This window comes from Chiloscyllium plagiosum, unplaced genomic scaffold, assembly GCF_037043375.1.
Source record: "Chiloscyllium plagiosum isolate Xiang-an unplaced genomic scaffold, Cpla_swu_hap1 HiC_scaffold_3, whole genome shotgun sequence".
Lineage (NCBI taxonomy): Eukaryota > Metazoa > Chordata > Chondrichthyes > Orectolobiformes > Hemiscylliidae > Chiloscyllium > Chiloscyllium plagiosum.
Window position 1 is genome coordinate 78200539 of NW_028270141.1, and position 27579 is coordinate 78228117.

Sequence of the window (27579 nt, forward strand, 5' to 3'; positions counted from 1 at the left end):
ACTGTAAGTAATTCTATATTCCTCCAGAGGATGTGCTACTGAGAATTCCTAGACAATAATTCCAAAGCAGTTAGTGAACTGATGAAAACTGGCTAGTTTTCTTGTCGTATGAGCGGTAAAGGTTAAAGTTGCTACAGTCCTACCGGATCATAGGCCATTCTCTCAGTAGGGAAAGACCAACTGTTGGTGGTTTGACCTGATGGTCAGGACACCTCAGGCAAGGGGAGGGGTTGAGAAGGAGAGTTCTTCATGGTAACCTCAGACTGGTATAGGAATTGAACCGACACTGTCAGCATCTTTTACATCATAAGCCATTTGCTCAACCAATTTAGCTAACCAACTCTAGAGTGAAAGGGAACCAGGTTTTCAATGTGTATTCACTTCATATTTAGTGATAAACAGATTTAAGAATAAGTGCAATAATAACAAAAAAATCAGCATTGGATTTGAGAGCATGGAGTACAGTCAGTTCAGGGGGAGATAAGTTTAAATGGCTAAGGGGCAGAGAAATTGAGGTGACCAATGTTCGCATTGATAGTTCTCAATGAATAGGTTGAGTATGCATATAAGGCCAGAGGGAAGGGTCCAGGTGGAGGGACAGTTTTAGAGATGGATGAAGGTATCTGTGGCATGGGAAGAGGACTCTCATCTAAAAAACTGGGCTTGGAGGCCATGGAAGAAACATTCAACATTACGTCATGCCTGAAATTCTTTAAGGTGGGGTCTTAAACCAAGACCCTTGTGAGAACAGAACATTCAACATCAGAGAATAAAATATCATAAAAAATACTTAATGAGTTTTGAAAATATTTTTACCTCAGGCTGAGGTTCTGAATGTGAGTTTGCTTGCTGAGCTGGAAGGTTCAGTTTTAGATATTTCATTGCCATACTAGGTAACATTATCAGTCAGCCTCTGGTAAAGTGCTAGTGTTATGTCCCACTTTCTATTTGTGTGTTTAGGTTTCTTTGCTACTTTGGTGATGTCATTTCCCATTTCCAATAAACACAATCCACTGACTTCTCAGCAATAAACCCAAACAAGCAGACAAAACATGCCCATAAACCCTAGCCACTTTACTCTACATCAAAAACATCTCTGAAATGACTGCCAGACTACTCAGACCTTTTGGCATCATGGTAGCCCACAAACCCACCTACAGCAGCTAATGAGCTTAAAACACCATATATGGACAACAAGTAAAACAAATGTCATTTACAAAATACCTTGCAAGAACATTAACAAACACTACATTGGACAAACAGGCAGAAAACTAGCCACCAGGATACATGAACATCAACTAGCCGCAAAAAGACATGACCCACTATCACTGGTATCCTTACATACAGATGAAGAAGGACCCACTTTGACTGGGAAAACACATCCATCCTAGGACAAGCCAAACAGAGACACGCACAAGAATTCATAGAAGCGTGGCATTACAACCAAAACTCTATCATTAAACAGGTTGATATGGACCATTCTCGGAGAAAAAGAACTGGAAATGACATCACCAAATAAAAAGCGGGACATAACAACCGCGCTTCACCGGAGGCTCACTGACGATGTTACCTAGTGTACTGACAAAGTATCTGAAACCGAACCTTCCAGTTCAGCGATCAAACGCACGTCTAGAATAGTAAAAACTCAATGGGGACTGGGGTGAGGAGAGGGAATGGAGTCAGAGGGAAGGGGAAGGGAAGAAGGTTCCAGAAGAGTGTGAGTATCGATAAGTTGTTGCACCTTGCATTCCTTGATGCCCGAGAGGGAAAGAAATTGTTTCTTGTTAGCCTGTTAAATCAGCTGGTAGATGAAGTGGAACGGAGGGGCAGAACAGTTCTGAGCCAACGTGAAGTAGTGCTGATGGACAGAAAGATCAAGTCTGTGGCTCTGAGAGTAAATGAAATTTCTGATTATGTGTTGTATGATTAAATGGGAGATACTGGGGGATGCAATGAGATATCAGTGATGCTGCAAGTAAACTTTTATTGTTTGAAAGCAAAACTCTAATATTATATTAAGAACCAGAAAAAAAGAGCAATCATAATTCAGCTGGTCTACAGATGCATTTTCAGGCAATAAATATGATCCACTGATAATATGCCATGACTGAGGAAAATATCCCAGAGTCTCATTTACCGCATGATTCAAACTTTCTGCCAAATTATCAACATTCACAAATCAAACAGGAATTCATACTTTACCTCTAAACGCTGATGTGATTACCTATCTCATATGATAATTGTTTTACCATTGTTCAATATTAAACTTTAAATGCAAAGATCATTTTGTAACATGAAACATATTTTATAGTTTAAAAGTAATTCAGAAATAACTAAGAAATACTACAAAAAATCCCTATAACAAACATTTTTTATCATCTTAACCGATGGATTATATTCATATAATTTAATTTTCCTTGAGTTAAAGAACCGTATTTCCTATTTTTTTTATGGACGTCAGTTTAAGATACCAATTACTTCCAGTCGGAGGATTTGTATACTTGTGGATGAGGACACACAGGAGTTAGCAATTGACCCTTCCAACACACTGGAGTTCTTTAATTTAATAAATTAAGATTTATGTTTTTAAAATGTCATGTAAGGAAGGAAGTTGGGTCTCATTTTCATTTGACTGCTGTGGTTAACTCCTGATGCTAATGCGGCAGATATGACCAGACCAGATAATTTAAATTGTGTTGATCTTGTTGAGGTAGAGTTCTTACTTGTTTCCTAAGTTTATTGATCTCAGGAGAGAGAGGCAGATCTTCCTAACATAATCATGGAGCTCATTCAAGATCCTATACACAGTAGGGATGGTGGTGGGGAGATGGTTTCACCACAAACCATTCAATTGCAGGGGAAGTGGGACCACATGGGATCCAAATTAGGGTCAAGATCTAGACTCTTGATGATGAGGAGGCCACTAAGGGTTGTTGGGAAGTTTAGAAATAACCCGCTGTACAATAGAACTTTTCATGCATCCAGATAATTTTTCTAGGTTTGGTGGAACATGACGCCCAACTTCGGCCGGCTGGTACTGCAGTCATTTCCTAGCTTCTCCCTGCTAAAGTCCAACAGACATACCTACACACTACCTGATCTTGTTCCTGTACTCTAAATAATTCAGCAGGATGTGTGTTTGTGTGTGATACTGGGCACAATCCAGTAAAACGTACAGGCAGCAATGTTTTAAATAGTACTTTTGATCACCTTTGCTGGTTTTCCACCTCCATGCACATCATCCGCGGGAAAAAAATTTAGATTCAACATTTTATTTTATACAATATTGGGAAACTAAATGAGCAATGCAAAATGTCTATGCACTGTCACCTGAGAAAATGTAGGGTCATTGTTGGAGAAATTACTCCACTGGCTATAGAAACATACTTCTAACAAGCAGGAATGTCTCAGGGTTCAGTGGTTCAATTCTTATGCAGTTCTACTTCACACATTTGGCTGCAAAATCTCATTTGAACTGGATTGCTTCTTGGACTCAAACTACAGCTTCAGTTTGATAGCTTTTCACTTGACCTGTCGTTTTCAGTTTTCAAAGCTTCATATACTGCGCAAAATGATTTGAGTTTTGGCTGACCTTTGGGTAGCACCAACTGTTCAAATATCTAAACACGTCTCCGATTGTTATGGGCCACAGGGTCAAAGCTCCTCCCTTTCTGGCAGGTTCTACTTCTAGATGTCAATTTATTGATGGAAATTGAAGCAGACAGCAAAGAATGCAAAAAAAAAAGCTTCAAACATCAGAGAACACTGCAAAAGTGAGCAGATATTCTCAATAAAAGGCATCTAAAAATGACTTAGAGTCATTGAGTTATAAAGCACAAAGACAGGTCCTTTGGTCCAACTCATTCATGCCAACCAGATATCCGAAACTAATAGTCTGATTTGCCAGCATTTGGTCCAGATTCCTCTAAACCCTTCCTATTCATGGACCGGTCCACCACCTCCTCTGGCAGATCATTTCACACATGCACTCTGTGTGAAAATGTTTCCCCTTAGGTCCCTTATAAACCTTTCCCCTCTCGCCTTAAACCTATTCCCTCCAGTTTTGGATTCCCTTACCCTGGGAAAAAGACCTATTTACCTAATCCATGCTCCTTGTGATTTTATAAACCTCTATAAGATCACCCTTCAGTCTCTAATGCTTCAGGGAATAAAAGCCCCAGCCTCTTCAGCCACTCCCTGCAGCTCAAACACTCCAATCCTGGCAACATCCTTATAAATCTTTTCTGTATCCTCTCAAATTTAACATCATTCCTATAGCAGGGAGACCAGAACTGAATCCATTCTTCCAAAAGTTGCCTAACCAACGTCCTGTATAGACACAATATGCCTACACAACTCATATACCCAATGCATTGACCAATGAAGGAAAACATGTCAAAAGCCTTCTTCACCACACTGCTTACCTGTGATTCCACTTTCAAGAAACAATGAACCTACGCCCCTGGGTCTCTTTGGTCAGCAACACTCCCTAAGGCCCTACCATTAACTGTATGAATCCTGCCCTGGGTTTGTCTTACCAAAATGTAACTCTTCGCATGGATCTGAATTAAACTCTGTCTGCTACTCTTTAGCCCACATTTTGCAGAAAAAAATGTTTATAATACTTTTTTTTAATAATTCTGAGTGAGAGCAACAACAGGGTATGTTTGGAAAATTGATCAAATCCAATGGAACCTGATTCCAGCAGAGAAATAATTAGTCTAATTCTAGTTCTAGAATATTTCTAAAAATATAGCTCCAGTTAAATTATCTTTTTTCAAAAATAGTTTTTTGAAAATTATTCAACAGCAATCTGAATTCACAAACTATTTTTATCTTAAGCTTTATCAAGAGATGCTCACACTAGAATCACAGAATTCCTACAGTGTGGAAGCAGGATATTTGGCCCATCGAGTCCACACTGATCCTTTGAAGAGCATCCCATCCAGATCCACTCCCCTACCTTATCTGTGTAACCTTGCATTTCCCACGGCTTATCCATCCAGCCTGCATACCCCTGGACACAATGGGCAATTTCAGATGGCCAATCAACCTATCCTGCACGTCTCTGTAATTCCAAATTAAAACAGGTTCAATATTTCAAGATATGTCTTGAAAAATCACAGACAAGATTTTACATTATCTTTTGGCGACTAATAGTTCTAATTGGAACAATTATCTGATAATTCCCATATTTTCACAATACGTTCTTGAGGCTGGGTCAGGAGAAAGAGTACAATGACTCTTTGGCACGATCAAACGATAGTAATGGGTCCATCATTTATGCTTTGAAAAGTTACTAAGGTACTGCTCCACTTAAACGGGGAAAACCTTTGAGGCCTCCCACTCACTAGATATAAACCACTGGTATCTGAAGGTTAAGAGGTTCACTAATGTCCTTTAGGGAAGTAAACTGCTGTCCTTACCTGGTCTGGCTTACATGGGACTCCAGACCTTAACAATATGGGTGACTCTTAACTGCCCAATGGAGACTTAGAGATGAGCACTGAATGCTGACTGGCAGTGATGCCCTTATCCCATGAATGAATCAAAAAAAAAGAGACAAAACTTCCTGTCGGGCTTCTTTTTTCATTTAAGGGATATACACAGACCTATTAATTTATACAGGCCCTCAGAATAGTTGACAGCAGAAACATGAACACATCTAATGGAGTTATTTAGATTGAGGATCAACAGTTCCATTGTAGTGAGTACAGACTTTCCCCAGCCAGTGTACTGCTCTCTGCCTCTTGTTTTTTACTCCTGTGGTTCTTCACAAGCAGCTGTCTAGCTGCTATATCTTTTTTATTTAAGTATTTTCAATTGGACCTCTGACAGAGTTAAAGTTGTTCGCAAAATATTTGTCCTTTCCCTGCCACCACTCCTGCTCCCTACCCCATTAACCCTCTCACCCACCTATTTCCTATCCTTCATCTTCCTCCATGGTGTCATTTTTCATCCATTTGCATCCATTTCTGTCCTCTATCTCTTCTATCCATTATTTCTATGCTTCCTTCCCTCTATTCTCATCCAACAACTTCTCTCCTCTCTCCATTCCTTTCCCAAGTTTTATTAAAGGTCACTGTTTGTCATTTGAGATGTACTGAAGAGTTGCTTTCAATTGGCAGGGGAACAAAAACATAAATTATCAGAGTGAGTAAGGAAAAGCACTTTCATCAGTTCAAGAAAAGTACCTTAAATGTCTTAACTGGACAATCAGATTACAAGCATACCTTGATAGCTTTTCTGCTGTGCCTCCGAATCATCTCTCCATTTTTGTGATGGTAAATATTCCTGCTCAGTTGTTCCTTTGTCAGACAAAAACTGATCAACATCTGGTTCATTTTCATATTTTTGAGCTGGGGTTGGAGACAACGAAGAGTAAATGCTGGAATTACCGTCTTCTAGCCATGGCATGGAATTGTCTTCTCTCATTATCGATGAAGAGTTACGAGATTCATCAATTTTATGTCCTTCTGTTATATTTGTCAGTGGTTCCTTCTTCATTTTAGCAGAGAACCTCACTTGCTTGCCACCTGTCTCCATCTTTGAAGTGTCATCAGAATCCTCAGCCTGCTCTGGCAATGGATCCACATCCTCTGTGGACCGAATTGGGGTCCACTTGGAAAGGTTTTCTGACTCGGTGGAGCTACTACTTGGACTACGTTTTAAAATGCCTTTTCTCTTTGAATGTTCAGTCTCTCCTCTCCCCAATGTTAGATTTGGTGCATCATTGCTATATTCGCCTGGCTTCTTGATTTGGCTAGATCTGTTGTTCATTAAACCTATTGGTTTATCGGATTCAGAACTTTGGTCAATGATATTATCTTTCTCTTGATGTTTCCCCTTTGATTCATTGATCTTTGTGTTAGTTGCAACTGGTTTTAAATTTGAAGATCTTGAAGTAAACAGACCATCCATGTCAGGAGATTTGCTCACAACATTTGCATTTATCGGATTTTGCTCAGCCATTGTGTCTGAATTTATTTCACTTTTGGTGATGTCTTTTTGTGGCTTTTTAACACCCTGCAGAATTTCTGATAGTAATGTTGATGAATTCCTTGAAAATGGGTTCTTCTGCCTCTCAGTAGCATCTTGTGCATCATAGTCATCCTCTGAACTGAATGGTATTTCTCTAATTGACACAGATGATCCTTTTGTATGGCCACTGCTTTCTGCAGGTGCTTGTATAATGTCTGCATTGTTGTAAGGTACGTCTGACTCATACCTGTCAAACCCAGCACTAGGACTGTGCTTTATACTTTGTTCAGAAGGATCTGACCATCTAGTTGTTTCAGTGTCTACTGGAGAAAACCCAATTTGGTCACTTTCATTTGTCAGTCTGTCTAGAGCAGTGAGCTTTTTTCTGGGACTTTGCAGATTAAGGTTGCCTTCTGGAGTCCAGAACTCTTCTTGTTTAGTTGAGTATGATGGTTGACTGAAAGTATAACCAGAATATGGATTTGTTTCAGATACTGGTGCATCAATTGCTGTAATAGATGAGTCGGCGTTAGAATTGCTCAAGGTTGTAGACATACTTTCATGATCTTCATTCCTCCCTTTCATATATGGTTTAATGTTGTCTTCTGTGAAAAATGAATTAAAACTTAGTAAGAAGAGGTCAGTGATCACAGTATTCGATAGGTAATATGGATCTGTTACAAACATATTTATTGAGAAAAATCTTCTGAATATATCTCAATTTAAGCCAAAAAAGAACTAACAAAGTCTGGAAGGAGTTAACCAATAGTAACAGCCATATCTGTCACATTAATGTAATAAATAGGTCAAGACTGAATCAGGAATAAAAATATAAATTGTTGAGGCATTTACAAGAAACCATTTCAAGATTTAATTATAATGGAAATTCTTAGCAATTGCAAACCGTACAATTATGGTTTTTTGTGTTTTACTTTTTACTAGCTAATAATATTCAGGAAATTTGAGCTTAAGTTAACTAGGTGTCAGAATTGGCTCAATTGGTAGCACTCCTTACTCAACTCAAGCACTACTCTAGAGTCTTGAATCTATCATCAAGATTGACAGTCCAGTGCTGTACTGAGGAAATTCTATGCTGTTTATGGTACCCTCTTTCAGATGCGACATTGAACAAAGGTCGAATCTGGATGAAGGTAAAATATATTTGTGACATGTTTGAAGAAGAGTAGGGGGCTCTCACTCAGTGGCCCGACCCTTGTTCATTTCTTAACAAACAACAGGTCATTTATTTCATTGTGATTTTGACTGCGTGTAACTAAACTAAACTGCTACATTTCTTACATTCCAAGAAATACTGGATTTCAAAAGTTGTTCATCATTTATAAAGTATTTTGGGATATCCTAAAATCATTAAAAATATGGTTATATCACAATTCTTTCGACTCTTCTTTTCCCTGCTCACCCATCTGATTTCCACGAGGCTGAAACTATACCTGATATTTTTAAATGGTCACTCATCTTTTTCATTCACGCTTAAAAAATTTGGAATTTCTTGCACAATGCCCTTTGTTTCGGGATTTTGAGTTATTGGTGCATTCTTTGTTTTCTCAATCCGACGTTTTAGTTGCTTCTTCAATGCTTGATTAGGTTTAACATTCTGAAACTGTTTATTATTTCTTGTCAGCCCTGTACATTTTAGATGATCATTGCTAATCATGTTTTTATTAACTTTTCTACCACAAGAGTTGAAATTCACTGCCCTATAGTTTCCAGGATGTGATTTTAATTATTTTTTAAAATATAAGGGCATCATGTGTGTTTTTCATTCATCATCTGACTGACTGAAATTATTCAGCAGTTCATAACACATGACCTCTTTCATTAATTTGAATGCACCAGAATAAATTGAATCTAGCTCTTTTTTCTACCTTGAATCCTTTTAGCTGTTTTTTTTTTGGCATTGTAAGATGTGCAAGCTTTTTCAATTTTAGACCTATCTGCCATACAAGTGCAGATCCAATTATCGCACAATTAGCAAGATTTCTAATGTAGTAATATCACCTGCCTTCATTTCCAGTAACTGCGGCCTTCTACAATCCACTTTACTGGACACATTTTCTCCCATAATATCATTGATTCATTTCTTTATCAACTCTGACGTTACTAACTATAACATATCACTACAAAACCTTTTGAACATCTCTCATCATGCCCAGTTAGTTCAGTAAACCTTCAAACTTCCCTTTCCATATCAAAAACTAAGATATTTTGAAGGTTTTGCAAATATCATTTCTACAGTGAGTAAATCTCTAACTCAATTACCCTTTCATACTGTAAATGTAGTCAACGTGGAGATGGAGCATCTGTCTTTATGACCATTAGCAAGATTAACATCGTTATCCTTCTGAAGCCTTTCTTTGAATTTCCAATGACCAGAACTTTCAGTCAGTAATGACATCTAATCAACTTTATTTTGTCATCCCCTTCCATGGGGAAAATGTTCCAGTGCTGAAGATTTTATGATCTATTTATTGGAATAATTGATGTCACATTTGATGAGCCATTTGAAGAGTGCAATTTTTTTTAAATTTCCCAATGCTTATACAGTCTATAATAAGTTACTTAAAATTGATTCTGGTCATCTCTCCAAATATATTATTTGTTATTTATTTATCCTTTATTTCCTCCATGAGCATTATTGGGAATTTATACTGACACAATAAGCATTTTTGTTGAATTAATAGTCCCTGTAGCATGTGTAACAGTATTAGATGTGAATTTGATTTGCTGACCATGTATACCCATAACCCAATCGTTATAATTGACTAATAATTCCTCAAAGTACCAGGCCCAACTTCTACTTTAGTTACAATTAGTGATAGGAGTTCAAATTGTGCTCAAAATTGCATTTCTGAATATAATACCCCTATGTTGATCCATGACCATTGGACATCATTTTAAAGTCTAATTTACAAGAAACAAAGTACTTGAGAAAATATTCTTTCATGCATTTAAGAATGGTAACTAAAGCTATGAATTAATGTAATTGTGGAAAGTAGGTATTTTTAATAAGAATATCCAGCCAACCATCTACAGTAACCAAATTTTAATGAAGAGACTGAATTTGTTAAAACACACAGACCTATTTAAAAGTTATCGTAGCATAATCTTCAGTTTCTTAATAGATTAAACAAAGACAGCTCTGCAGCTGGGTCAAAATCCTGGAATGCCATTCCTAACAACATTGTGGGTTCCCATAACCCCAGACACTGCAAAGAGTCAAGAAGACAGCTCACCACCACCTTCTCTAGGACAAATCTCAGGAATGAATTTTTGTTATTATAGTTTCTGACAGGAACTTGCATACTGTCTTTTGAAAAATATGTGAACAATCCTCGTCAGACTAAATTAAATTTGTTCTGATCACAATAAGATATTCATTGCTTGGGAATAGATACTTTTAAATGGATGGTATCTAACATCCATGTCAAAGTCTCCCAAGTTGGGTGCAATGCTCGTTAAGGTATCTCAGTGTGTGTTAATCTCAACCTTGGAAATACTCCCTACAGTAACACAGTGACATTTCTGTTTCTGCATCACAGGTTTTTGTGGCATATGGAATAGAATTAGCAATTTAGTACTAATTAATGCAGAGTTGTATAGTTTTAATGCTGGGGAACCAAAGATGATGACAAGCTGGGGACCTCAGGAAATGATACTCCAGAGTGAAATCCAACCAACAGTTCCTTGCAATCTACAAAAGCCAGAAAACATTAAAATTGATACAAGGATTGAGTGGAAGAGCATACTAACAGTATAAACAACAGGAAAGTGAATGCAAAATAAAAATGAAAATTTTGTGGCTTCACGTTCATTCATCAATCCTGTTGTTAAGTTTCTTATAGCTGGTTGGTGATGGAGGAGAGTGGAAGTCAATCATTGCTCCATTTTAGAGCCATTCACAAAGTGAGATTTTAGAACTGTTTTACTTTGAAATATTCAACTCATTCATGGTGTCAGTAAGTTTCACTTTATATCTGCATAAGTGATAATACAATGAGTCACCTCCACCTGTAGACACTTAACCTTAACTTATACAATAACAAACTTCCTTTCAAATAAATAAAAAATGCCCAAGCAATGACGTAAGAGGACCAGAGACTGAAGTTTCACAAATACTGACACGAACGACTGTATCAGCTGAAGTATGAAATAAAAAACCCTGGACATTCAACCTCAACAGAAACTACACGAAGGGCAACCTACAGGGCCCTCAATGTGAACAGCTCAAGGTAACATTTTCAATGCTTTTCTTTAAAAAGTCATACAAGCTATGAATTCTGACAGGCTTGAAATAGACACTCACCCAAGAGCAACAATGCACAGATGATAAAGAATTAAAAAGCAAAATGAAAATAGTTACAAAAGAAACAGAATTGCAGAAGAAAATTGGAAAAGGTACAAAATCAAATGCCACAGATGAACTGTCACAAGATATTATTGACCAACTTCATCAGCTGAAACCAACTGGCACTTCCTCTCACCCATCTAGCATTAGTGATCTCTGGCTTATATTTAAGTACACTTTCAAATGAAAAGAATCACTAATCACTGCCAAATGAAATGGGGAAGCAGTCTGCACCCTGAGACTTGAAGGCTTATTTTTTCAATTCAATTGAAAATCTGTTTTTGTGGCTGCATACATCTAAATATCATCATGTGCTCCACTTGGCTTTCTATCCATTAGAAGCTGTGCATGAAACAAACTAGATGTCAATCAAATAATTATTTCCAGATATGCTTAGCCAGTGATTGAAATTCTCCGACAGGAGCAAGAATTTAGGAAATCATATTTAAATATTTTACTGAATGAATGAAGAATACATAAAGCAATAACAATTCCAGGGGCATCAGAAAATTCAAACTACAGTGTACAGGAAAACGCATTGTGAATTCTCAGTGCACAGTGAAGACCCTGGGGTAATGAAACTGTTTGCCCTTTCGGACAATGCAGGTTTTCACCTGACTCTGTATCAGGGCACATTTTTAAAGTGAGAGAAGAGAGATTTAAAAAAGACATGAGTGGCAAATTTTTTACATAGAGGGTGGTTTCCATGTGGAATGAACTTCCTGAGAAGTGGTGAATGTGGGTACAGTTGCAACATTTAAAAGACGTTTAGATGGATATATGAGTAGGAAAGGTGTGGAGGAGATGGGCCAGAAGTAGGCAGGTGGGATTAGTTTAGTTTGGGATTATTTTCGGCATGGACGGGTTGGATTGAAGGGTCTGTTTCTGTACTGTATGACTCTATCTGCAATTCACTTCCTAGTCATAGGATGGAATTTTATGGTTACCTACTGGAAAATGAGGGTAAGAAGCTGCAAATACTGTGTGTTTACCACCTTGCCCTCCATGACCAAGCAATGGACTATCAGGTGGCCTGTTCACACTGGGGCCTATTAATGGCCGGTTAGGTACCTCATCTACGCCAAGTTAGCTATCTAGGCTGATGGCATAGAGATATCTACGTGCGAGGTTCCCCATACCCACTGGAGCCAGCCCAATACTTCCTCATCATTAGCCCCACATTCATGGTGAAAGCCCATGTTATCCCTCCTCCACAACCCATTCCTGCACCCATCCATGATATGAATAAGCTTACAAAAAAGCACAGTAAGCTACTCAGGCCCTCCCTTCTGCTCCATTCAATAAGGGCAACACTGATCTAACAGTAACCTCAAGTTTGCATTCCTGCCTAACCCCAATAATCTTTCTTGCTAAACAAGAATTGCTCCATCTCAGCCTTAAAAATATTCAGAATTTGCTACAACTGCCTTTTCAGGAAAAGCGTTCCAAAGACTCATGAACCTCTGAAAAAAGAAAAGCTCTGTTTTAAAAAAGTGACTGCTGATTTTTAAACCATGACCCCTAATTATAAGGAAGCTTGGTGGCTCACAGTGATTAGCACAGCTGCCTCACAGCACCAGGGACGCAAGTTCAAATTCACCCTTGGGTGACTGTCTGTGTAGAGTTTGCAAATTCTCCCCATGTCTGTGTAGGTTTCCTCTGGGTGCTTTGGTTTCCTTCCATAGTCCAAAGATGTGCAGGTTAGGTGGACAGGCCATGCTAAATTACCCATAGTGTCCAGGGGTGTGTGGATTAGCGATGGGAAATGCAGGGTTACAGTGTAGGGGGTGCTCTTTGGAGAGTCAGTGTGGATTGGCTGGGCCGATTGGCCTGCTTCCATTCTCCTATAAGGGGAACCATAATTTCCTTACCCTGACAAAATCCCTAAGGATCTTATATATTTAGCACAAGGTGCATCTTACTCTTCCAAACTCCAGATGCTACAAGCTGAGCCTGTCAAACCTTTCTCATAAAACATTGCACTTATTCCACATATTAGACCGGGTGCACTACCTCTAATTGCTTCTAATGCATTTACATCCTTCCTTAAATAAATTGGCCAGTACTGTGCACAGTATTCCAGATGTGGTCTCACAGTGCCCTGTAAAATTGAAGCAAAATCTACCTTCTTTTATATATCATATCCTCTCACAATAAATGATAACATCCTGTTAGCTTTCACTGATTACTTGCTATTGTGCATTCTTAACTTTCTGTGATTCATGGGCTCAGACATTCAGATCCTCCTGCATCTCAGAGTTCTGCAATCACACAGCATTTGACAGGAATTGGATTTTACATGATACAGAATCAGATGAAAATCTGCACTGCCCAATAGGGCAAATAATTTCATTAAGGAGAAAGTGAGGACTGCAGATGCTGGAGATCAGAGCTGAAAATGTGTTGCTGGAAAAGCGCAGCAGGTCCTGAAGAAGGGCTTATGCCCGAAACGTCGATTCTCCTGTTCCTTGGATGCTGCCTGACCTGCTGCGCTTTTCCAGCAACACATTTTCAGCAAACAATTTCATTATCCCAGATGCTCCGGTGTGCACTGAGAATTAACAATGTATTTTCTCATATGCTACAGTGTGATTTTTCTGACATCTCTAGAATGGTTATTGGTTTATGCATTCTTCCCACATTCAGTGGAATATTTAAAGATGTTTCTTTTTGTTCTATCAAAATAGACAACTTCTCATGCTTCCACATCTTAGTCTATTTGCCACATCTTTGCCCACTCACTGAACTCATCTTTGCCTCCTTATATTCTGTTCATAACTTATCTCTTACCTCTTTGCTTAACAAGCAAATTTTGCACTATACCATCTGTATCTTCGTATAAGTTGTAAACCGTTGAGCTCCCAGGACTGATCCCTAACCTTAACTTGCCAGACTGAAAAAGTCCCTGTTAGGCCCACTCTCTGTCCCTTGTTATCCAGCCAATCTTCAACCCATATTAATATGCTAACCATGAGTATTTATTTTTCACAATAACCTTTGATGTGGCACTTCATTTGTCTCAGGAAATTTAAGCTAAATATATCCATTGGCTCCCTTTTATCCAAAGCATGTTACTTCCTCAAAGAATTTCAATAGATTGATAAATCTGATTTCCTGTTCACAAAACAATGTTGTTTCTGCCTCATTACGTTGAAATTATTATAATGTCTTACTATAACTCCTATAATAACAGCTTCTGACATCTTTTTTGAATAAAGGAGTCATATTTGCTCATTTCCAATCGAATGGAACCTTTCCAGAATAAAGTGAGTTTTAGAAAATTGAAATCAATGCATCAATTATTTTCCTAACCACTTCTTTTAAGACCTTAGGCTGAGGTCCATCAGAATGCTGACACTTACCAACTCACAGGTCCCACTATTTACTCAGTACTACTTCTCCAGTGAATATGGTTTTCCTGAATTCCTCCGTCCCTTCTATTCCCTGATTTATTGTGTATATCCTCTGCAGTGAATTACTGTTCAATTCATCTGCCATCTCCTTATTTTCAATTACAAATTCTCCACTTTTGATAGGACTGATGCTTATTTTGATTTTCACTCTTCTTTTTTGAATATTTATAGAAAACTGTTTTTTAAAATACTTCAACCTAACTTTCCTCACACTCTGATTATTTCCCAGCTTTCTTGCTCACTTTTTAAAACATTTTGTGTCCAGTCTGCTGACTTGCCAACCATCTTTGCACAATTGCACACTTTATTTTCTTTTAAATTGGAGACTACTTTTTATCGTTTCTAGCTGACCACAGATGATAGATCTGTCCCTTGGAACCTATTCTTTGGAATGTGTCTACTTTGTGTATTCTGAAATAAATCCCTCATTGTCTACAACTTCACCCCTATTGATCTATTGAAATAAATTCAACCTATTAAATTTAACTTGTTTTGCCAATTCAATTTAGTTAGATCTGCTTCCATGCCCTAATAATTGGCTTTACTTATTTTAAAAACATCTGCACCCACTCTTCTGTTCCTCAAACTGAATATAAAATTCATTCACGTTATAGTCACTGCTATTGAGAGATGCCTTCACTGTTAGGTAATTAATTAATCCTATGTTGTTGTGCAATACCAGGTCCAGTATAATCTGCTTTCTGGTTGACCCAGAACATACTTATCTAAGAAACTATTCCAAAAACATCTTATGCACATCTCATCTTGGTTAATTTTGTACATCTCAAAATTTTGTAATTTTGCACTTCTCCTACAGTGATTTTGTGCCTTCATCATGTCTCATATTGATCTAAACTGATTCCACATACTGGTATCCAGAATTTAAGTCATTCCTCTCTGTTCTACTAATATTATTAGCAACAAAAAAGTCACTCACTCACCAATTCCTGTTTCCTGTCAGACCTAAATGTCCTGTCCCCTTCAAGATTAGTGTCCTAATTCATGTCATCCTGCAGCCAGCTCGATGTAATGGTACTTATTTATTTCTATTTGTGCTCTTAATTCATCTGTGTTGCTTCAAATGCAATATGCATCCAGATAGCATATTTAATTTGATCCTTTTTTTGCAAATTCCAGTCTAATCTGTTGGTTTACCTTAACATTTGCCCCTTCTCGTCACTGCCTGTGTTTCATTTCCCAAAGCAATACCTTTCTTTTTGGCTAAAAATCACACAACACCAGGTTATAGTCCAACAGGTTTAATTGGAAGCACATTAGCTTTCGGAGCGACGCTCCTGATGTTGTGTGATCTTTAACTTTGTACACCCCAGTCCAACACCGGCATCTCCAAATCATGATTTCTTTTTGGCCTTGGCTGTACTTTGAGGTTTATCGCAACTTCCTAAATTTGATCCCTTATACACACCATTTCAATTAAAATCCGCTCCACATCCCAAGTTACGTGGTTGGTAAGAGCACCAGGCCCAATTTGGCTCAAGTGGAAACAATTTCCATTGGTACAGATTCCACTTTGTCCAGAACTGATGCCAATGCTCCTTTTCTGGAAGCCACTTTTCCCACACCAGTCTGAGTCACTCATTCATATCTATTCCCATTTGCCCTATGTCAACTTTCTTGTGGATCAGAAATAATATAGAGATTATGACCTTTGAAGTTCTCCTTCTTAATTTGCCTCATTGTTCTTCTTATTGACTATGTAAGACAGTCTTCTTTGTCCTGTCTATGTCATTGGTATCTACAAGGACGATGACTGCTGGCTTCTCTCAGACCTAGCCCTCCAGCCCCTTTCTAACCATAAACAGCTGATGCCTTGGATTTATCTAAATTCCAGCCTCAGACAGCTTCTTTTCAGTTACTGACACTAGTCAGAAGAGCCAGCCATCCAAGTAGCTGGTAACAAAAGTGGGATATTCTCCCCAAATGGAAAAGGAGGTCTCACCCATAGTCAAGTAACACCATGCCACTAGATGAAAAAAAAACCTTCTAAAAAAAGTCCTGCTCATAGATTAAGCCTCACAGTGCTGGGAGAACAATATAAGGAAGAGTCATATCAGACGCAAAACATTAACTCAATTTCTCACTCCAAACCTGATAGGTTTCTCCAGCACTTACAACTATTATAAACTGGAAATATACCAATTTAAATGGATAACCTTAGAAAGTAGAATTGAGTATATCTCTTATGTAACATATGGTTTAAAGTTATCCAATGAAATCTTAACATGCTTATAACTCAGTTTTTTTTCCTAAATCCAAAAGTTTCCTTTTCTCCTTTGGCTATGAGTAAACTTTCTCCATAGTACTATGGTGCATTCTAAGACATTAATTTGATTATGGGAAGACTTCTTCAAATGTAATTTAGGCCTGAATTTTTGCTCGAGTCTACAAAACCTGACTCAGGTGAAAGTTTTTATTATTATTATCATCATTTTTTCACTCATGGAACATGGGCATCATTGTCTGGGCCAGTATTTATTGCCTGTCCCTAATTGCCCTTAAGAAGGTGGTGATGAGCAGCCTTCTTCAACCATTGCAATCCATGTGGTGTAGGTAGGCCCACAATGCCCTTGAATGGTTAATGTTTGGTTCGAGATGTGCAGGGTGCCGAGTAGGAATGTTAACAGACAAGATCTCACAAATCCAGAGGGGAGATAATCAGATGGTAGTGTTGTTGCTGCATTAGTAATCTAAAGGCCAGGAAATACGCAAGGAATCTGGGTTTTAATTTTACCATGGTAAATGGTAGGACTTAAATTCAATAAAATCTGGAACCATGAAACCATTGGTGTAAAGAGACATCTCATCCATTAATGATCTTTAGGGAAGGAAATCTGCCAACCGTACCTGGTCTATAGCCTCCTTCTGACTACTGATCCTCTGCAACCTGGTTAACCCTTAACTGCCCTCTGAAACAACCTGGCAAATCACTCAACTGTATCAAGCCACTGAAAGTCTAAAAGGATTGAAACAGACAGATCACCCAGCATCGACTTAGGCAGTAGAAAAACAAAGGCAGTAGAACAACAAAGGCAAGCAGAGCCATGTTGCCTTTGCTAATTCCTTCTTACTAACACGTGGTGGCTAGTGCCAATATAAGCCAAGCAAAATCACAGACTAGACAAGCACCAGCCTGATAAAGTCATACTCACAAAATTATACTGTACAGTCAAGCTCCCAAACAACACCATTGGTAACCCTAGCATATCCTGTACAACTGCAGGACAGACATAGCAGATATGGCAGCAAATTGATATAGAGCAAAAAGGGAGTTTCCACTGGGGACGGGTCCTAAAAATAAAGCAGTCTTGTTAAAATCTTGTTAAAAGGACTTCAAGGCACAAGTCAGTCCAGACTTGGAATACAGTGAACAGTTTTGGTTTCCTTACAATATTGGCGTTGGAGGCAGTCTAGAGAAGGTTCACTGGATTGATTCTGGGTATAGAGAGATCCTCTTTTAAGGTGAGAATGAGTAAATAGGGCTTATATTTATTGAAGTTTCGAAGAAAGATAGGCGACCTTATTAAAACACAAAATTATCATGAGACTTGACAGGGCAGATGAGGAGACAGTGTTTTCTTTTGTTGGAAACTCCAGGACCTGATAGCATTAATCTCACAGTAAGGAGTCATCCATTTAAGAAAGAGAGAGGAAGAATTATTTTCTCCCTGAAGCAATCAATCTGTGGAATTCTTTACCTGCAAAAGGTTGTTGAGGCTGCGTTGTTACGTAATTTTAAGGCTGAGCCAGAAAGAATTTTAGTCAGTAACGGAATCAAGGGTTATGAGGATAAGGCAGGAAAGTAGAGTTAAGGATTATAACATGAGCCATGATCTAACAGAAGGGCAGAGCAGACTTGATAGAAAATGGCATACTTCTGCTTCTACATCTTATCATCAAAGAGATCATAGCACCAGACCAAACATCATTCCTGAAGAAGGGCTTATGCCCAAAACGTCGATTCTCCTGTTCCCTGGATGCTTCCTGACCTGCTGCACTTTTCCAGCAACACATTTTCAGCATCATTTAGGAAACTTCTGGCTAATTACCAAGAGTCGCTTGGCAGCTCAACAAGGGATAAAGTTGGTCCAGTCCTGAAGGACATTGCTGCTAGACTAGGCTGTGCTAGGGTGTAAGGAACCAATAAGAGGTTAAAACATAATTGGCATCATCCTCACCAATCTGCCTGGTGCATGATAATATCAGTGGAAGGACCCTGCACAGTCATTGTGGAGACAAAATCCCATCATTGCATTGAGGAGATCCTCTATTGCCTTGTGTGGTATGACCACTGTGCTCAGTGGGGGATAGGTTCCAAACTTATCGAGCAACTCAAGACTGGGCATTCATGAGGAACTATTCCCTCATTGGTAGCTACAGAATTATACCCCAACACAATCTGTAATCTCATGTCCCACTCTCCTTGGCCTTGGAGACAATTCTTTTTCCAAATTTACTCTTTCTATTTACTTGCCATTTTTCTGGGTTTGACAATACTCTTCAATTTTTATCAAAAGAAAAAATGTCATTTAAACTCAATCAGCTGAATGCAGATGGTAAGCAATAAACAGACAAGAATGGGAATTAGAATAATGGGAAGAATTGAAAGTTGATTAGAAACTCATATCTGGCAACCAGACAACCATTATGTAGGACATAGATAATATCTGACCGAATAGCACTCTTATGCTGTATAACCCTGAACTCACGATTAACTAATAGAATGTGTTTTTCTCTGATTTTGATGACCAAAGTTGCAAACCGTTTGAAATCATGAAAGTCTTATCAGACTGACAGTACTTAGTACCACACATGGTAAATCAATAGAGAGATAGGTTTCAGTCAAATCTGTCTCTGCATCGACCTAGTCAAGATTTATATTTCAAACATGAGTGTTTAAAATGCCACTTTAAACTAAAGCCAATGCATCAAATTACAACTCAATTTCTATAATGAGTGGCATATTTTTCAGAATGTGCAAGCTTCACAAAAAAAGTGGAGCAATTACAGAAAATAATTTTCCTTTTCTGTTTTTGGTACTGATTTGAGTTATTGCCATCCCAAAATTTCTTTCTGAAAGTTAGACATAATAATGGCTTTTTGAGGACCATTGAGACCTTGTTAATGCCCAGACTTGAGAAGCTCAGAATTGCACAGGGGTGATAAAAATAAAATTTCTTTTGCCAGTACCTTGTAGCATAAAAATCAATCTCTGCACAAAATAATGGCAGCTCCCAGCAGTATCTGTACAACAGGTTCATTGTATTACAAGTTATATTAATCCTTCACCATGATAAAAACATGGTTGACTCAGTGTAGTTTACAGCGCAATCAATCTTCAATTCATGATAAACATGACTAGAAAGGATTCCATGCATATGGGAAGAAAATCTTCAGAAATCACATTTTAATAGTTAGAAAATCATGAAATGCATATCCACAATTCTCAAGACTCCAGACTTTCAAGAGTTAATCCCAGTTGAGAAAATTGAATCATGGAATCATCCTTTATTTCCAAATGACCAATTTTATTTTGGAATTTAATCAGGGAGTAGTAAATTGGGTGTGCTCTTTATTGAACTTGCAGAATACATGTCCTGTGCCTGGGTAATGATGCCCATGACATCACCAATGATGGCCTTGGAGTCTGCAAGCTAAAAACAGCCCTCTGACAAACAGAAATAGAAGGTCAGCCAACTGCAATCTTTGCATAGGCTCTCAGAAATTGACATCAGGAATGGTATTGATGAAGGAGAGGGATCTGGGATGGGGGGGTGTGGTTTGGGGAAAGGAAATATTTAGGATAGAGGGCAAGAATGGTGATAATGGTGGCAGAGGCAGTGTTTCAGTGTGATGTAAGATGGAGAATTTCTTTGATTAGGTCACTGGTCAGAACTACTGGATTTTTGTAGAATGTGGGATAAAATAAGTAAATGCATAAAATCTTAGCTCTTAAGTGATATAAATATCCAATTTTAATGAAAAGCTCAGGGCAAAATAATCTTGAACTAAGGGCCTAAAATAGGCATTCAATTCCTCCCTGCATCTGCAAAAGCCCTGTTTCAGGCAGGGGTCTGGATAGCCAATTTTGTTAAATCTCCTAATATAGTTCTTCCAGTTTGAAAAATACATGTGCTGACAAGGCACCAAACTGGGGATTTAGTAAACAGGTTAACCTGCATGGACAAGCCTTAATGTCCAAGTGTCTACTTATATATAAGCGAAAGCGAGGACTGCAGATGCTGGAGATCAGAGCCAAGATTAGAGTCATGCTGGAAAAGCACAGCAGGTCAGGCAGCCTCCAAGGAGCAGGAAAGTCAACATTTTGGGCAAAAGCCTTTCATCCAGAATCTATATATTCCTAGTGAGCAGAGTTGAGGGGAAAATTGCAAGACAATGTTCTCAACATGGAGATTCTGATTGTTTGTTTATTAAGTTTTCCCAATGTGATAAAAGATGCATGAGTGAGATATTTTAATATCAGTTTCATTATAGTTTGGAGTTTAAACTAGTTGCATATTATTTTTGTGGGTGGGTTTAAAATTAACTGTACCTTTTTTCCCAAAATTACTGTTTAAACCATTATGTAGTAGGAACCAAGTGACTGCAACAAAACCTAGAGTGTTAATGAAAGTCTGTTTATAATGTGGGGGCTTACGATAAGAAAAAGAAAACTTGCAGCAGTATCTACGATGAGCAAGTTTTTAAGAAGTTAGTTCTAAAGCTTTTGGGTTCAGTTGAAACCAAACCTGACTGGGTCAGAAGCAAGTGTAGTCTCTCCTCGAAAAGGAGATTTTTCAGGGCAGGTAAGAAAATAAGAAAGAGTATAATCTGTGAAATTTCCAGACCATAAATACTTGGTTAGAACACTGCAGATTATGGGAAGACAGAGAAAGGCTCAGCTGTCAGCTGTGGGAGGAGTCAAAAGGCCTTAGCTCACAGGACCAGAAAAAGCAATTAAGTCGAACCGACAGGTTAGACAGGGAAAGAAAGTTTCTCTGGATTTTGATTAACTGCAAACTGATGGCGTTGGGGAGTAGATGGGATTTTCTTTTCCCATGCGTATTAAAATCTTTCAAACTCTGTTATATTTCAATTGTTCAGTTTGTTTTTTTCATTGGTTTTATTTATTTCATGTCGTACCCTTCTGCTTAATTGTTAAAATCAAATCTGCAACTGCTTATGATCCAGTTAAAGGCCACTACATTAAATAAGACAAACAAAAAAAGTTTAACAAGCCAGATTTCATTCTGTTATTAGATCGGATTAGATTCCCTATAGTGTGGAAACAGGCCATTCTGTTCAGTAGTGACATCAGCTGGAATCATTATACAGTACCATCTCTCTTGCCATTGCTCATACCAAACCAAGAAAAGGAAAATTCTGGCCTTTTATTTTATTTATTTTATACATTCAGCTCAACAGCTTCACTATGCAATCCTGGTCAACTCTTCTCCACGAGTGGCAATGTATCCTAATCCCACTGTGCACCAGATTTAATGTATGCTGTAGACTGTCCATGCCATTAAAAAAAGAGCAAAGAAAGGTATTTCAGAATCACTGTGCATGTTGATATTAATACAAATAAATCCCTTTTGGAAGTGCGCTTTCTCTTTTAGCTATTTGAATAGGCTGGGAACCAATACAATTAAACAACAATTTTACACAGTTTTGAGACTGCTTTTCTATGCACAACATGTTATAGCCCAATTATAACCAAAACCAAACTTTTTAAATCAGTCTCTTCCTTAGTTTTCTACAGTGTGAATCACAATAGATGCATTAATAAAAACAAAAATGAGATGCCAGATGTTAGAATTAGCAGGATTGAAAAATAATTTTCAAGCATAATTCATCAACATTAGCCTTAATGCACCATCCATCATGTTTGTTATGAAATAGATGTATTTTTAATGAGAAGTTCTCATATTAACATTACATGTGCTATTTTGAATTGAGCAGTAGGAAGATTGCTATTTAGGTGACATTACATTTGCCAGACAGAATCATCTATGATTCATGAACAAGAACATAATATTCTGTTCTTAAAGATTATGTGCAAATTATTTCATTACAATTACTCGCTGTCCACGTCTTCTTCAACTTCTTACTGAATTTCAAATCTGATTTGTCAGAGTAGCATTGTACTACAAATTAGAATTTCACTTTAATGCAAGATGTTCATTTTTAGTGCGTAACTATTATTTTTATTAAGCTGTCAATGAGCTGCTAGTTACTGCAATGACAATATGAAGTCCACAGATAGCTCCTTTTCACAAACGAGATAAAGTTCTTTAGGTTTCTTGTCTCCCCCAACCCTAAGTCTAGCAGGAAAGCTGCAGCACCTTACAGAAACAGTAGAGGCTTTATTAAGCCTAAATCACAATCAATTTCTGGGAGCTTTATATTATCCTGGTAAGGATGGAGCAGTCATCTATTCTTTTTCAGATAAGAAATAATGATCTGGATGGACCATACAAAGTAAATGCTGGGTTAATATTTCCTCTTGTGGCAACTTTTGTTTATGACGGAGATGAAAATTTCTTTTTCCTCTCAGCAGATAGTTAGTGTATGGAATTTTCTCCCTCAGAAAGCATGGAGGCTAGTTCAATGCATTTATTCTCATTGATAAACATAGATTCACAGAGAATAGGAGCAGAAATAGACTGTTCAGCCCCTGAAGCCTGCTCCGTTATTCAAAGTGATCATGGCTGATCATTCAACTCAGTATCGTGTTCCTGCTTTTTCCCCATATCTTTTGATCCCTTTAACCTTGAGTACGATATCTAACTCCTTCCTGAAAACATTCAATGTTGTGACTTCAACCACTTCCTTTGGCAGAGAATTCCACAGGGTGACCACTCCCTGGCTTGAGAAATTTCTCCTCATCTCAGTCCTAAATGGCCTCTCTGTAACTTTATTATTGACCCCTAGTTCTGGACTCCCCAGTCATCAAGAACATCTTTTCTGCATTTATCTGTCTGGTTTAGTTAAATTTTATAGGTTTCTACGCTATTCCAATCATGCTTCTAAATTCCAGTGCATATAGTAAGCAAAAGTGAGGGCTGCAGATGCTGGAAATCAGAACTTAGATCAGAGTGGTGCTGGAAAAACACAGCAGGTCAGGCAGCATCCGAGGAGCAGGAAAATCGACGTTTCGGACAAAAGCCCTTCATCAGGAATAGAGGCAGGAAGCCTCCAGTTTCCTCATTTCCCCTCCCCCCACCTTACCCCAGTTCCAACCTTCCAGCTCAGCACTGTCTCCTTCCCACCTATCCACTCCACCCTCCTCTCTGACCTATCACTTCCATCCCCACCCCCATTCACCTATTGTACTCTTTGCTACCTTCTCCTCAGCCCCACCCTCCCCATTTATCTCTCCACCCTGGAGGCTACCTGCCTCTATTTCCGATGAAGGACTTTTGTCCGAAACATCGATTTTCCTGCTTCTCTGATGCTGCCTGACCTGCTGTGCTTCTCCAGTGCATATAGTCCCAACCTATCCAACACCTGTCCATGCAGGTTAGATACATTGATAGGCAATGAAATTAAGGGTTATGAGGAACTGGCAGCAAGGTAGAGTTGAGATAGCAATCAATCAATCATGAGCTAATTGAATGGTGGACTAGAATTGAATGGCTGAATAAGCCAATCCTGCTCTTAATTCCTATATTTCCACATTTCAATGTTCCTAGGTAGTCAAGTGTAGAGGATTTCCTGTTTTGGGGAGTATAGTGGTGGATGTGGAGTGGGGGTTTGTGGGGGGTGAGTACACACTGAGTTTAGACAGAACCGTATATGAAGAGTGGTCAGTTGACTGAAACAGTTAAGGTGAATCTTATAGTTTTACCCTATCAGTAAGTACCAGCCTCAGAAGCTGTCGGTGCTTTTCTGGAAGGATAATTCAGTTTCCCCATGGCATAGGAGGCTGTTGAAGCCATTGTTGGTAAATATTGGGAACAGGCTTTGTAAATTAACCTTATTCATGTGCTGACATCACAAGCTCCTCCAGAAACTAAAATGAAGAGGAGTGTGGGCACATCCCCAGTATAATTTCTAAGATTGCAACTGGGGATTATCATATTAGAAGTGGATTCATCGTTAATTGTTTAGTACCAATAATTTTAATATAGGAACAAATTTCTGTCTTTGAATAGAGGCAGAAACTGGTGCAAAACATTGTACTTCAATTCTCTCAAATGAAAAATAATTTTCTGCTGCCTGCCTGGCTGCACCATTTTCATGTGACCTTTTCACAGGTTGAGAAGGTTTGATGCGTGAACATACATAGATCATAGATTGAAGGCACAGGAAAATTAAGATATCCCGCACACACCATTTTCATAGAGTGATGATTAGCTTAGATTCCCTACAGTGTGGAAACAGGGCGTATGGCACAGCAAGTCCACACCGACTCTCTGAAGAGTAACCCACCCAGACCCGTTCCCCTACATTTACCCCAACTCATGCACCTAACGCTATGACAATTTAGCATGGCCAATTCACCTGACTTGCACATTTTTGGTTTGGACTGTGGGAGGAAACTGGAGCACCTGGAGGAAAGCCCATGCAAACACGAGCAGAACGGGCAAACTCCACACGGACAATCACCCAAGGCTGGAATCGAACCCACGTCCCTGGCGCTGTGAGGCAGCAGTGCTAACCACTGAGCCACCGTGCCACCTGATGATGCAGAGCTTGGAAACCCAAAAACACAAAGAAGGTTCCTTGGAGTGGGTTCTGATTAACCTGCTAAGGAGATGGGAACATTATGAAAGTTAAATGAAAATGTATTCCCATCTTCAAATTTCATAACCGTATTTTGATTGTAAAATAGATGTGTGATAGAACAGAGATAAATGCCATGATTCATAATAGGGATATGCCCTACAAAGTAACCTTTAATCAACACTGTGTAATTGTTATCATGATAGATAATATTTTTTCCCAATGGCCAAAAGTACCATAATGTACAAAGAGCAAAAAAGTTCTTGTCAGCTCCTGCTGTCATGCTTTGTCCTGTGATTTAAATTGACTGACTGCTTCAGTTTTTAAAAGGTTAAAAATAAACTCAATATTTTTTAGTTTGAAATCAGAATAGACATGACCTCAGCAGATCCGACAGAATCTGTGGAGAGAGAGAGAAAGAGTTAAAGGTGCTGCCAGACCTGCTGAGTTTCACCCAGTTTTTTTGCGTACTTGTTTCAGATTTCCAGCAGCTTCCAGAATTTTGTTTCGGTCAGCAAGGAAATTAAGAGTTATGCGGAGCAGACAGGAAGCTAGAGCTGAGACAGCAATCTACCAGTTTCCATCAGACACCCATTCTATATGTTTCAGGCAACATAGTTGGAATCTTTTGTAATCATGGCTGTAGCTATTGTAAATGCTTGATTTGTTTCAAAAGTGATTAATGTTTTCAGCTCAGTGGGTTAAAGAATGATTGACAGTTTTAACAAGCAGTAATAACATATCTTTAATGTGGTTTCTTGCGTCTCCACAATGAGTTTTTTTATATATGCTGGTACTGCGAATCATAGTGAGCTTGAATTAATTAGATTGGTAGAGATTTCAGTTTTTTGCAATCATTATGAAATTATTGCCATTGCTGAGGACTGTATATAGTGGATGCTGGGTAAATGGCTATGGACAATATTTGGTGGAGGTGGCTTGGGTGGAATTAATCTGAGGGATCATAGGAGATCTGAGGGGAGGCATGGAGTTGGCATAACAAGTATAAGGGGTTACAGAGTCAAATACAAGAGAAGGCTTAGGTGACATTGGGGTTCTGAGATGGCAAATGGATTGCATGGAGAAGAGGAAGCATGGGCAGTATGAGGCCTCAGAGAGGACATTGGATGGCATGGTGGTGGGTCAGTGAGTGAGCTTTAGGTGGCCCTCAAACAATGTTGGAGTTGGGCTGCTGCGACAGCCCATATCTGTATCCACATGCCTCAAACCCTCCATTTTAGCTCACAAAATACGTACAGAAGTTGGGTTTGCAGTGTATGAGAAAAGATATAAATCACAAATACAGTCACGCGTGTCCAGTGTACATGTCAGAAGGTGCAAAAAAGGCTAGGTTTTTCCAAGCCCACACAAAAATCCACCATTTGGGCTTGTATTATACATTTACTGCATATACGTCAATTGTATGACAGTTTAATAAATTATCAAAAAAAGTGACACAAAAACACACACAGATTGATGCTAAAAGAGGAAACACAAAGCTCTAGCCCTCCTAGAGGGAAGCTATGCTTGATAAAAGTGCATGTGTGAGTTGCAGCAACAAACCTCCTTCAAGCTTTGCAGCTCCCAGCTGAAGAATAGGATCATTGAAGTGAACTTATCCTTAAAACTGTTCCAAAAGAAGTGGTTAGCTCTTTCAGAGTGCCAGTACAGGTATGATGACCAAGCAGTTGCCTGTGAACTTCAGATTCTATGACTAGAAATTTGTTCTTGTTTTGTTGAGACAAAATCTGATTTCTGCCACACTTGCACCAAAGTAACACAAATGGAATAGAAGCTGCCCAACTGAGGCTTCCAGCCTCAGGTTCTAAAAGGGCGTTTGGATTTATGAGTCTCACTGGAAAACCACTGAAATAGTTTCTAAATTTAGTGCTGTATTCTATAGCCATTGTTGACTGGCTTTCTATTCAGTGCAAAATTTTATAGAATCGACATGTACGGCCTGATTAAAGAAACCACTCATCTTTGTTTAGTGCAGTGAAATCTTTCTAACTCGTTTATGGCCAAAGTGTCAGTTTAATGACTCATTCAGAAGAACAAAAGGGTATAAAAACT

At 38.6% G+C, this 27579-nt stretch overlaps 1 protein-coding gene across 1 annotated transcript in view; it reads right to left on the bottom strand.

Moving 5' to 3' along the window:
- Positions 1-27579, bottom strand: part of LOC122545235 (synaptotagmin-like protein 2) — a 206429-nt gene that overhangs the window by 97311 nt on the left and 81539 nt on the right. The window contains exon 6 of the mRNA XM_087980991.1: positions 6234-7586. Coding sequence (XP_087837117.1) covers positions 6234-7586 — 1353 coding nt within the window. The remainder of the gene's footprint in view (positions 1-6233; positions 7587-27579) is intronic.